Genomic DNA, 12403 nt, shown 5'->3' with positions numbered 1-12403 from the left:
GTAACAAAATCCATCAGTTCATTCTGATTTGGGGGGGGGGGACGACTTTTCGTTTGTGCCTGCCCTCAATCAACTGCCAATTAACTTGATTCAACAACCACACGTGTTAGTATTATGAGAGAAAAACATACAGCCCCCATTCTCTTCAGTCAGCTTTTCCTCTAAACCAAAGCTCCAAACCCATTAGCCATTGCCAAATTATTGTTTGGGCTGCCTTTTTCTATACTTTCCTCCAAATCAAACTGCTAACTTAATCAACGCATTCCCAGAGCTTCAAGCGTTTTCAGAAAGCGCTGTGGATGAAAACAAGCAGTGCTGACCACAACAGGCCTCGTCGTACCTTCTTCACCACAAACTCCAGCTCTTGGGATTGATACGCTGGGTTCACAGACACCTGGAAAAGATAAATTAATCAGAGATACAGCTTCTTAACCATGTACTGCTAAACAGTGATTGTGTGTGTTGAGAGGTCAGAGGTCTCCTAGTATCGGTTTCAGAGAATGAAGAATACAAACGGGGCCTAAAACACACTTGCGTTTTAATTAATTGTCACTTAGTGGAAACAGGAGAGTATTTCCTAACACAAGTTGCCACTGTTTCCCAATGTAATATTTATTTATTTAAAATATTTATATACCAGCTGCCAGGCAAGCATCTCGTGGCTTGTACTCCACTGATACCAAAACAGAAAACAAATACAAAATATGCAGTGCGATGTCACCACAAACCCCCCAGCTAGTGCAGGAGAAAGAACTCCCCATTCTGCCAATATCTGCAAGATGAGTCTATTGGGTCTTAGATAAAATACAACTTTCATTAAACCAAAGGATATTTGTTTGTTTGTTTGTTTTTTAAAAAGCTTCTGAATTCTACAAAATTATTCAGCCGAACAAGATAGATGATTCCCAGTCATACAGTAAGAGTAGTTACTTTCTGCCAAAATACAAATCCAAACACTTTTATACACTAACCTTAAAGGTGTGTGCATTTGTGTCGATACTGAATGGTATTGTGAATGTTCTTTAAATATACAAGCTTGTGTTCTTTAAATATACGAGCTCTCTTCTCCAGCATGACATCCTTCTAGGGAGTTCTTGGATTTTTCCTTAACCAGCCACCAAGCCTCTTAGCTGTTCATAAGCAGGAGGAACTTACCAGGATGATTCCTGCTTGCGCCGTAGCAAATTGCATTAGGACCCATTCGTACTTGTTGGGACCCCACATTCCCAGCCGGTCACCCTTTTTCAAACCAAGGGCCAGAAGTCCTTGTGCTGCCTGTACTACCTAGAGAATAGGAGAGAGAGAGAAAACCCGTCTCAGCAGATTGAGCTAGGCAGGTAGGAAACAATGGAGAATGTGAGATGAACGTTCCACTCTGTGCACTGACGACACAGAAGAATCTAAAAAGCTAAAGGAAAGGAATATGGGCAGCAGCCGGTATGTTCATCTCCCAAGGCAAGATGGTTAAAGAGCATCAAACAAGTTTCCTCCTAATCAGAAGATGGTGTGTTGGTTGCATTCAGACCAAACACCTATGTTCTGAAGGAAATTCACCTTTCTGGAGGGCCACCAATTGATTTAAAAGCTCATAGGATTCTACCATTTAATTCACTGTGTAGTCTCTTAAGAATGTATTTTATTTTAAGGGAAATGGCTATGAGTACTGGATTTTGTTTATTTTGTTTGTTTGTTTGGTATTACTTTTATTATTATTTATTGAATTTATATACCGCCCTATACCCGGAGGTCTCAGGGCGGTTCGCAGAATAAAATCAAAATATAAAACCACAAAATACATAATCAAAATAAAAACAACCCAATAACCTCCCCCCCAACCCCCCCCCCCATTTTAAAAGGGCATAGGATGTCAATCAAATCAACAGTTTCCACCTCATTTTTATTATTTTATTTCATATTTCTTACTGGATTGTTATTTTAACTTCGTGATAAAGTCTTGAATTGTTTAATAAAACTGACACAAGCCACATTTAAATTTACATATCTGATTTTGGCATGCCCAAGAGAGGTTCAAGGTAAAATGTGACATGAGAGCAGTAGATATTCCGCTCTCTATGTCTTTTTTGTTTGCTAGAAGCAGCCCCGTTGGTACCTGACCAGGACTATGTATGATAATACAGAATACAAAGGTCCTGCAAGGCTACCATAAGCCACAGAGACCAGAACATACGGGAATTGGGTTTGTGCCGGCATGTTTCCCCCTCCTAATAGTAAGAGAGCGGGGAGGGATTTGGGTGAGGGCTGTGGAGTGGTGAAAATTAGCTGGACACTATCATTGCTCTGCTCCATTGTAGGGGAAAACGAAAGATGGAAGAAAGGCACCCACACACTTCTACATCACAATTAGACTGGCCCTAAGCAGAACGAGTGAAAACATCCTGAGATCAACTGATGTGTGATGAAAAGCGCTACAAGCAGCATTAAAACATTAATGTCCTAACTTCAGATGTTGCTGGTCTATAATTACCAGCCCCTCTAACAATTGGCCACAGTTGCTGGGCCTGATGGGGACTGGAGTTCCACGACATCAGGAGGACCACAGCTTCCCAGCCCCAGTTCTAAATAGCTTATAAAGCTTTAGCTAGTCTGAGCCTTGCACCCAAAAATCCCATGCATTTAATGGGGAGTTAAGTCCCACTAAAGTACAGTGGAACTAATTTCTGAGTAAACATGCATGAGATCACCTTCAAAGCGTTGCAGACAGATGCTTTCAGTAGCTGCTCAGTCCCACTCTGGAAAACTTATCCAAGCTTTGATCATCATCATCTGGAACAATTAAGTCCATCTTACTTTTAGGATACTTGTTATTTATTTATTTCCAGGCAGCTTTAGGGACTTGCTTTTCAGCAACTGCTCTCAAATCAGCTTACGGCTTAAGAAAAAATAAAGCACCCATAAAATCACGACAACAATAAATGGTTAGGAGAAATTAAAACAGGGTCAGGTAAACCTGGCATTACAACATAAAAAAGGAGAGAAAAGGTATTGACAGCGTGTTTCAGTGGACCATTTCCCAGAATTTGTTGCATCAACTTTCGTAAATGATTCCAGTGCTCTGGGGCCATCCCAGAGAAATAAGAGTTTGCAGGAACTACCATAAGATTTTCACCCTCGGAACTCAAAGAATGGAAAGGAACTCACACACAAAATGTTGCTTGCTCAAGGATCAGTGTGGCCCAGAAGGGCTTTAAAGGTGAGCGGCAAGGTCTTGAATTTAACTCTGCAGCAAACTAGCAACTAGTAGAACTCATAAAAAGCAAATACTACCTAAGCAGGCTAGCACATTCTGGACAGCTGAAGATTCCAAACTGCTCTCAAGGGCAGACCTAGATGCCCCAGACATTGTAACTGTCCATTATATGGGTTATGAGGGTTCCGATTATTGCTTAGGGTTAAAATGGACCAACTTGAGATTTTCTTGAACAAAAAGCTTTACCAATGCCTAGTCCCAAAAGCCATATTCAGTTCTAAAATTCAATTCGAAGAACCATGAAAAATGAAGGCTATTATCTTTGACCATGTGCAGAATGGTCTTCTCACCACCGTCAACAAACCCTCAAAACATCTGGAATTTTGGAAAGGTCTTTTTGGACAGCAGAGGCAGCTTCCAGACATGCTAGATAGAGTCTTTAGAAATGCAGCTGTTTGGTATTGTAGACAGCTTTTATTCTGACAGGTTTTTTAAATTTTATTTTATTTACAGCTATTCGGTTTTTTCCTTTTTGGGGAGGAGGGTCAGGAAAACCCCTAGAAAGGGGAGATTGTTCAGTTGGGCCAACAGAAATGCTTGCACTGACAAAATGATCTCCTTACACTATGTTGAATTGCGCCCACAAAGTCATATAACCTGGTTTTTGTTAAATCTTTGCATTTTTGAAAGAGGGGGGGGAATAAGGATAAAATGCTAAAATATGTTACATTTTTTGAAATATAACTTGGAAATGTATGCAATACTGAGCAGTAAATAAGGGTGAGTAGTGAAATATCAAGCCAGTGGGGCCTTTTAAATTTGTATTAAACTTGAATTAATTTGATGGCAATTAGTTAAAAAAAACTGAAAAGCAATAAAAATTAACTGGCAAAAAAAAATCTTTCCATTTTGGGTCATCTGGAAGCTACTGCTTCAAAGGCCTTTTAAAGTATAGGCTATCTTATCAATATGTCTTAGTGCTGGTTTTTGTAAGCCACTCTGGAAACTGCTTTTAGCTGTGGAGCAGGGTTATATGCTTTAAATACATTGTGCGCATCCCTAGATTCAGTAACAAAGGAATCGGGAGCCACCTACATCTTGTCTCAACTGTGCAAACGTCTTCCGAATCCCTTCTAGAGGGAACACCAAGGCTTCTTGATCAGGACACCGGTGGGTTGTCTCTTCCAGGCACTGATCCACAGTTTTCCCAAGAAGCGGAATGTCTGTCACCCCATGGAGATAGCTTTTGCTTGCTATAGGTGTGGCAGGGGGTGCATCGGTTTGTAGAGAACTGTCAAGAGAACAGATGAGATGCAGAAATTGCAAGGGGCAATGTCGTTCACAGCCGGAAGAAGAAAGAGTTAGGGTGCATGGTCTTCTTTGATATAGTCAAAGGGAGGAAAAAACAAACCATAAGAATTATCATCAACCTATGTGTGCTAGTCATAGCATATGGAGAATTTTCAGTGGTGCACAGAAATATTTGCTGCTGCAAACTTTATCACTGTTTCACAACGAAATGTCAGGGGAGAAAAATGTTATTTGAATGTGGAACTAAAAATGATAATCTAAAATCGTAGATGTTCTAGGTTTCTATTCTCTGCTTGGTGTTCCTCAGAACTACTTCCCTGTTCCTTAAATATAACCAGGCTTAACCAGGGATGGAATAATTTGACTCCTAGTTCAACAGAGAATCCTACTGGCCTTCAGCTGGTGGATCAGGCAGGACCCCCTACTAGGTCTCAGCCTGATCTAAGATGGGGCGCAGCTGTAGCACTGCCACCTAGGTAAAAAAGAAAGAAAGAAAGAAAGAAAGAAAGAAAGAAAGAAAGAAAGAAAGAAAGAAATGGGCCCCACATGCATGTTTATGTTAAAGGTAGATACCAGGTCTATAAACAGTGGAGACTATTTATTTATCTAGTTTTATGCTCAGGGAGGAGATCTACCAGAATAGTACCAGGATAACAGCTGAAAGTATCTCATGCAAGCTCAGCCTAGGAGAGGGGGGAAATCACAACACAGAACATTGAAAAGCGTAAGGAAAACACTAGCCATTTCCTCAGGGGCTGTGCTTGTAACTACACCCACATGCTACCAACACACAGAGGGGGCCCACAGAACTCAGAAGCATGTGCTCCTATCCTATAGCTTTGCATCACAATGTAAGAGTGCCCCTTTGTGGAAATCTTCAGTTTAGGATTCTGTCCTTAGGCCTTGGGGTTTATTGGGGATTTCTTCTACAAAACTATGGTTTTTACCTGCTGCTCCTTTTCTCTGCCAAACTGTGCTTTTCTCTGCTGCTCTGTTTATTTTTATACTATATGCATATACTTCTAAATTTTGGTGGTTATTAGCCACATAGATCATCTCAGAAACTCAGGAGAGATGGTAAATAAATGTTTAAGATGAATGAATGTCTGAATAAATAAATGGCAACTCTTCCCCTTGTCGGTTTAAGTCTACCTGCCTCCAATGTGAGTTCAGTTTCCTTCTAGCATTATAATTTGTGTGACAAACCACATTTCACTGCATGAGATGCTGGGCCAGCCATCAATCCTTCCCTTCTCCATATGACTGAAGTGCAATTTTGAACAAAATAAATAAATGCAAGTAATACATGCACATTTGTTCATTTCTATGTTTGTCCTTATTTAACAATAGATATAGGTGGGTGGGTGGGTGTTAAAAGAGTTATGAAACAATTCTGGCCAATGAAGGAAGTGTCTTAATGACATCATAGACATTCACCAATTGGCACATCCAACCATGGGCTTTTTTCTGAAAACCTGAAGAACAGGAACTGAAAACCTGGACAGGAAAAGGTGTAAGAGCAGAATGCACGTCCAAAATCAGTCCCACTACTCTAAAAAAGGTTATGTCTGTCTTAAATGTCTTAAATGCATAACAGAGGGGAATCATTCCTGTTACAATGGAACTCATGGTGGGGAAAGGTTAGGGCAGTAAAGAAGGGCAAAACCTCATATTCCTAATCTTCCATTTCGTGCAGTTGCACAGGTTACCCACTTTTATTACATTACATTTCAAGCCAAGGCCATAATATTGCTGCTATGGCAGAATGGAGGTGATCAAGAAAAAAGAGAACAAACAGAGAAAGGTATAAACCAGCAGGCAAATGTTCAATAGGATTATCCTTTTTTTTTATTGGGAAATTGCTGAGCAGGTTATGTAAACAGAGCTGGTAAGATTTTGCAGGAAAACAGACCTATAATTTATGAGTTTTCAGTTCCCAGGAAACACACTGGGAGAAGCTGAGAGAAGGTAAGAAGCTGTTTCTTGCTAGTACAATAGCACACCTGTCCGCACAAACAAAACCACCAAATTTCGAAGCTACCAACCTCATATCTCACCAGTCACTACACATGCACTAGAAGAGGGGGTAGCTAGCCTGTGGCCTTCCAAATGCTGTTGAAAGTGCCAGCCTGCCCATGAGGCAGAGTGAGACAGCCACCTCAGGTGGCAGAAATCTGAGAGGTGGTGCCCTCAGGGGCACACTGCTACCCCTTAGCTTGCGGCGAAATATCATGAAATTTCACAAATGTTGCTGGAACCCACCACCGGCGGTGGGTGCCGCTTTTCAGCACTGCTGCACAACCCAGGTAAAGGAATTATTGGCAGTGGGGTGGCACATTCTCACTTTGCTCCAACCATCATGACCAATGGTCAAGAATGATGGAGTTAGCAGAAGAAGAAGCTGCTTTCTACTGAGACAGACAATTGGGTCCACCCAGCTCAATGATGATAGTAGCTCTCCAGGGTTTCTCTCCCAGCCCCACCTAGAGATGCCGCGGATTGAACCTGAGACCTTCTACATGCAAAACAGATGAGCTATGGCCTTCCTGTTGTAGTCTAATGACATCTAGAGGGCCAGAAGCTGCCTAGAAATTCAACACTCTAAAATTGGCAGATCAACTCCTCAAACTCCTTGGGGAGGAAAGGCAGGATGTAAAATCAACAAAATAAATAAATAAAAATAGAAAGGACCTTCACACATACACACACAAAATTATTGCTCCTTCACTTAAAGGAACTGATATGTTGCCATTTGCCCAACAGATAAAATGTCACATCCAGGAACATTCCCAGGCTACAAATACCTCCTCCAGCAATGCAACCCACTCCCCAAATAAATATTTCTTTTAAAATTACAGCATAGTTTTTACTTTGTATGTTTCATGGGTGTTTGCTGCACCAATCTGGAAGCTGGCCCAGGAACTGACAACTTTAATGACAGCAGGCCAATTCAATGTCACATGGCTGCCTTCTTTAGGAACGAGCCGTTGACTGTTGCAAACCATGACCGTCAGCACATATATGTAACACTAAGATTAGATTCTTTGAAAGTGAAACTCAGCTCTGCAGAAATCCTCCTCCTGCCTTCAAAGGAGAAAGTGAGGGAAGTAGGAGGAGCCTGCAAGCCCAACACTTTCACTCCCAGAGGCCCTCCACATAGCACTGACCTAGTGCAACACTGCATGCAAATACAGCCTATGAATCTGATCAGGCTCTTCTGTGGAAACAAAACTTCCACTTCTGCTATAAGATTAATGTGTGTTTTGACACAATTGCCTTGGTAGCTTCAATTCTTCCATGCCCAAAATCCTGTTCTTGGCAACTGTAGGGCCAGGAACTTCCAAGACTCCCAGGTTCTTTTTAAAGCATGAAACTAGCTGTCAGAGATGCAGATGAAAAGGGGATAATGGGGGAATAATGCAACTATTGCTAAAAAAATGTAAGCTGCTTTGCACCCCAATATGGAACACCCAAAGCAGTGAACTACTTCTATCAAATAAGGAAAAGAGGCTTTCAGAGGCTCTGCAAAACTCTAAAGGTTTGCTGATTCTTTGTGCAAGAGATGCAACATCTTCTGAAGGCTGGGCACTAAGCAAATATGAGAAGACTGACATTCCCCTTCTTCTGAAGTTTCCATGGAGATTTAGATCCAAAGGAACAGCTAGTAACTGGCAATGTTTAGACCTGGCACAGTGGCAAAACTCTTACAGTAGGGAAAGTGCAAATAAAGCAGGATTTAGAAGGAGCTGGTGAAAACAGACGAAGAAAGTTGTTCTTCCTGATTATCTGTGTATTTTACATCCTGTTATTCTGAATTACAACTCCCATCATCAGCCATCCTTTCTGGGAACCTGGAGTCCTCCAACATCTAGAGAGCATTACATTGGTTCCCCTGGCCTATAGGACAAGACAATGTGAAACAGAGAAGGGTTCCTGTCAATTTAGCAGTAGGAATAACAAGGAAATTTTAATAGGTGAAAAAAGTTGTATTTCAGGGGTTACTAACCCCAAGGATGTGAGTCTGATACCAAAAGCCACCTAGATCCAAGACAACCAAGCAAGAACTGGTGTCTAATATGCGTACATCTCAGTTTGCAACATGGGAGGTGGGGTGGTCAAGATTTGTGGGTAATGATATACTCAGATTTTTGCTTCTCCAGCAGCATCATTTACAGCAGAGTTATAAAATATGTGTCAAACTTTGCTGGAGTGGGAGAGGTAGAATGACAAATTGTTTCAATGGAGGAAAGGGACAAAAAGCATGATGATCATAGAAAAAAAGCTAATGCTATTCTAGGCTGCATCAACAGAAGTATAGTGTCCAGATCAAGGGAAGTAATAGTACCATTCTATTCTGCCTTGGTTAGACCACATCTGGAATACTATGTCCAATTCTGGGCTCCACAATTTAAGAAGGATATTGACAAGCTGGAACGTGTGCAGAGGAGGGAAACCAAGGCGATCAAGGGTCTGGAAACTAAGCCTTACAAGGAGTGCTTGAAGGAGTTGGGTTTGTTTAGCTGGAAAAGAGGAGACTGAGAGGAGATATGTTTGCCCTCTTCAAATATCTTAAGGGCTGTCACATGAAAGAAGGAACATGCTTGTTTTCTCCTGCTCTAGGGGTAGGACTCGAACCAGTGGCTTCAAGTTCCAAAAAGAAGATTCTGACTAAACATTCAGAAAAACTTTTTGACAGTAAGAGCTGTTTGACAGTGGAACAGACTCCCACGAGAGGTGGTGGACTCTCCTACTTTGAATGTTTTTAAGCTAAGGTTGGATGGCCACCTGTCATGGATGCTTTAGCTGAGATTCCTGCATTGCAGGGGGTTGGACTAGATGACCCTTGGGTCCCTTCCAATGCTACGATTCTATGATTCTATAAGGCAAGTATGACATTTTATTAGCAATCCTGTTTATTCTGTGGGGAGAAAAGCAGCGCAAAAGAGCCCTTGGAAGCATAATGCTGGGCTGCGGAGTTTACTAGTTTAGACCCTGTACTTCTAATTTGCATTATCATCTCAGCTCAAAAGCTTGGAAAGACAACAAGGTAAATATCTTTCTTTTTTTATAGCTTATTACATATTTTATTAAGGATTTTCTTGTTTTACAGAACAAGGTAAATATCTTTAAAAGGTGTGTTGAATCAGTTACTTTGTACGTTGACAGTCAGAGATACCCACTGAGCAGATAAACTTACCAGTAAAGACAGCAGAGTTCACTTTCTAGTGAAACTGCTGACCCCAAAGCACATGCATTCCCTTAGGCAATATTTGCCAAAATTACCTCTGGTATCAGCAAATGAGCCAAGAACAGCATTGGATCTCTGGCTGCAAAAGCAGGATGTGATGGGAAGCACAGACCTCAGTACAATATGAAGATGGCAGCTGAGCCCGGAAATACAAAAGTCTCCCATGAAAACTAGCTTTGATGATTGCAAGAAAAGTGGTTCAGGACTCGAGGAATCATTTTTAAAAAGTAATTAAATCCAGACGAAATTGTGGCATTGAAATATAACCCAGGGGCATCACATACATAGCTTGAGTGTTCTAACCACCCTTTATACCAGTTGACCCAAGGTGAGTGTTTCTGCTCTATATTCCAACACCATCCCCATGGAAATCAGAGGGGGAAGGAAGAAAATCCAGAGTTATGCAGATGGCCCTCTGGGAACGGAGATGTATTACGCAAGGGTCGCATTACTCAAATTCACCCTACTTGTGTTCTCTTTTGTGCAACAGTTGAAATCATGCTGCCCTTTTGTGCTTTGACTGCCCCTTTCCCACCAAGTCTATGGCAGTTTGAATCACAAGGCAAAAAAGGGAGCACGGGTATCCACAGGGAGTTTTTTAGAGGGTGGGGAGAGTAAAACACTGAAAGAGGGGGAGCAGGATATTCCCCCCCTCTCAAACACACACACACACACACACAAGAGAGAGAATGGTGCCTAAACAGGTTGCCTTACATCATAGAATCATAGAATTGTGGAGTTGGAAGGGACCCGAGAGTAATCTAGTCCAACCCCGTCCAATGCAGGAATTTCAGCTAAATCATGCATGACAGATGGCCATCCAACCTCTGCTTTAAAACCTCCAAGGAAGGAGAGTCCACCACCTCCCGTTGGGAGTCTGTTTCACTGCTGAACATCTCTTACTGTCAAAAAGGTCTTCCTGATGTCTAGTCAGAATCTCCTTCCTTGTCACTTGAAGCCACTGGCCTCCAAAGCAGGAGAAATCAAGCTTACTCCATCTTCCATATGACAGCCCTTGAGATATTTGAAGATGACTATCATCTCTCAAGACTCCTCTTTACTAGACAAAACGTACCCAACTCCCTCAACTGTTCCTCACAAGGCTTGATTTCCAGACCCTTCATTATCTTGGTCACCCTCCTCTGAAATCCTGTAACTTTTGAAACCACAAATGTTCTGGTTTGTTTGTTTGTTTGTTTAGTTCCCCTTTTGTTGTGCTGTCATGCAGAAGTGCCATTCTGGACAGCAATAATGCAGTAACATGGGGAAGCATCCCAGAACAACTTTTTAAAAATGATGCATGTGTCGATGTGGTATATAAATCCACTACTATTGCATCAGGGACTTGTTGCAGAAGACACTTGCAAACACACACACACACAACCACACAAAACAACCCACACCAAAAAAAATCCCCAAAAGTTTGGATCTGCCCAAAGTATCTTTTTGATAATGGGGATTCCGCTGAACTCTTTTCACTTCTCTTCACTTGCTTTGCTTCCGTTCAAGCCTCTGCTGCACTAACCTACGCCTGAATCAATGGCCTCTTGGCATAACACCCCCAAATTTATGTCCGGATATGTATATATTGCCACTTCCTCCCCTCCCCGCAGCGCACCACTCCCGCCCACCCCGTGTCCTCAAAATACCTTCATCCCAACTTTTCTCTGGCAAGCGCAAATCGACCCTGGCAGCCCCTTTGCATTCCTATCACCCTCTTCTCTCCAGCCCCGAGGAGGGAGAGCGCAACAGCTCCAAATATAGCACCCCAAGTTATTCGACCCTTAAAAAGAAAGTGAAACCCTATGGGCTCCCCACCCCGCGCCGGCCTCCAGCCCTCCAGCCCCATTTCTTGGGGTGCCCCCTTCACCCCAGAGCATCTGCTCCTTTGGCCCCCTGTACCTGACCCGATGAATGCCCCGGAGGCCAGTTCGAGCCACCAGCACTGCCCAACCCTCCCTGGCGACTCTCTTCAGCAGGCCGGTGGTAGAAGCCATGGGCCCCCTCTCCCAGCAGAGGCGTAGCCCCCGCCACAGCCCCGCTGCTTGCAGTTGCCTCTCCCTCGGGCAGGGGAAGAGCCGCCGGCCAGCCGCGAGCAGCGAGGAGGAGGGTGGGAGCTGGAGAGGGTGGGAGGGAATGGGAGGCAAACGGGGCGGCGCTGCCGGCGCTCAGCCCGCCCGGCTGCAGCACCTCCTGTAGCCTCGTTAGGGAGAAGGAAGTGGAGGCGGCTGGAAGAAGCCCCTTAGGTGCCGCTGAAGAACTCCGTCGCCTAGCGCGGAGGACGGCGAGGCGAGGCTGGGAAGGCGAGCGAGTGGTTCTTTCGCCCGCAGCTCTCTCTCTCAGCGCAGCCTTCGGTCTAATAAGGCATCGCTTGAAAGCAGGAGGAGCCTCTCGCATTTCGGGAGAGGAGAAAGCTACAATCTGACTGACTCTGCACTCCTCCGCCCCCCATATATTGTTCAAGTTGGCACTTCTGCCTAGGTTCCGCTTTGTTTGTGGGGTGGTGTTTTCGACAGGCCCACCATAAGGGTGTGAAAGTACCTACTAGTTTGGCAGGGCATGCACTGTGCTGTAATTTCTATGAAGTTTTGAGAAGTTTTGAGATAGTTACCTCAACAAGATGTGGGGCTCAGGTC

At 43.3% G+C, this 12403-nt stretch overlaps 1 protein-coding gene across 1 annotated transcript in view; it reads right to left on the bottom strand.

Moving 5' to 3' along the window:
• ACSF2 (acyl-CoA synthetase family member 2) overlaps nucleotides 1-12164 on the bottom strand; it is a gene marked incomplete at its 5' end in the record, with an annotated part of 58005 nt that extends 45841 nt beyond the window's left edge. Inside the window, 6 exon segments of the mRNA XM_081184567.1 lie at nucleotides 341-394; nucleotides 1156-1284; nucleotides 4304-4499; nucleotides 11670-11890; nucleotides 11893-11996; nucleotides 11999-12164. Of these exon segments, the coding sequence (XP_081040693.1) occupies nucleotides 341-394; nucleotides 1156-1284; nucleotides 4304-4499; nucleotides 11670-11890; nucleotides 11893-11996; nucleotides 11999-12164 (870 nt within the window).
• Nucleotides 12165-12403: the final 239 nt, after the last annotated feature.

Source organism: Podarcis bocagei (genome assembly GCF_964188305.1).
Source record: "Podarcis bocagei genome assembly, chromosome: 2".
Lineage (NCBI taxonomy): Eukaryota > Metazoa > Chordata > Lepidosauria > Squamata > Lacertidae > Podarcis > Podarcis bocagei.
The sequence above is the reverse complement of the archived record's forward strand: the minus strand, read 5'-3'. Positions and strand labels throughout refer to the sequence as shown.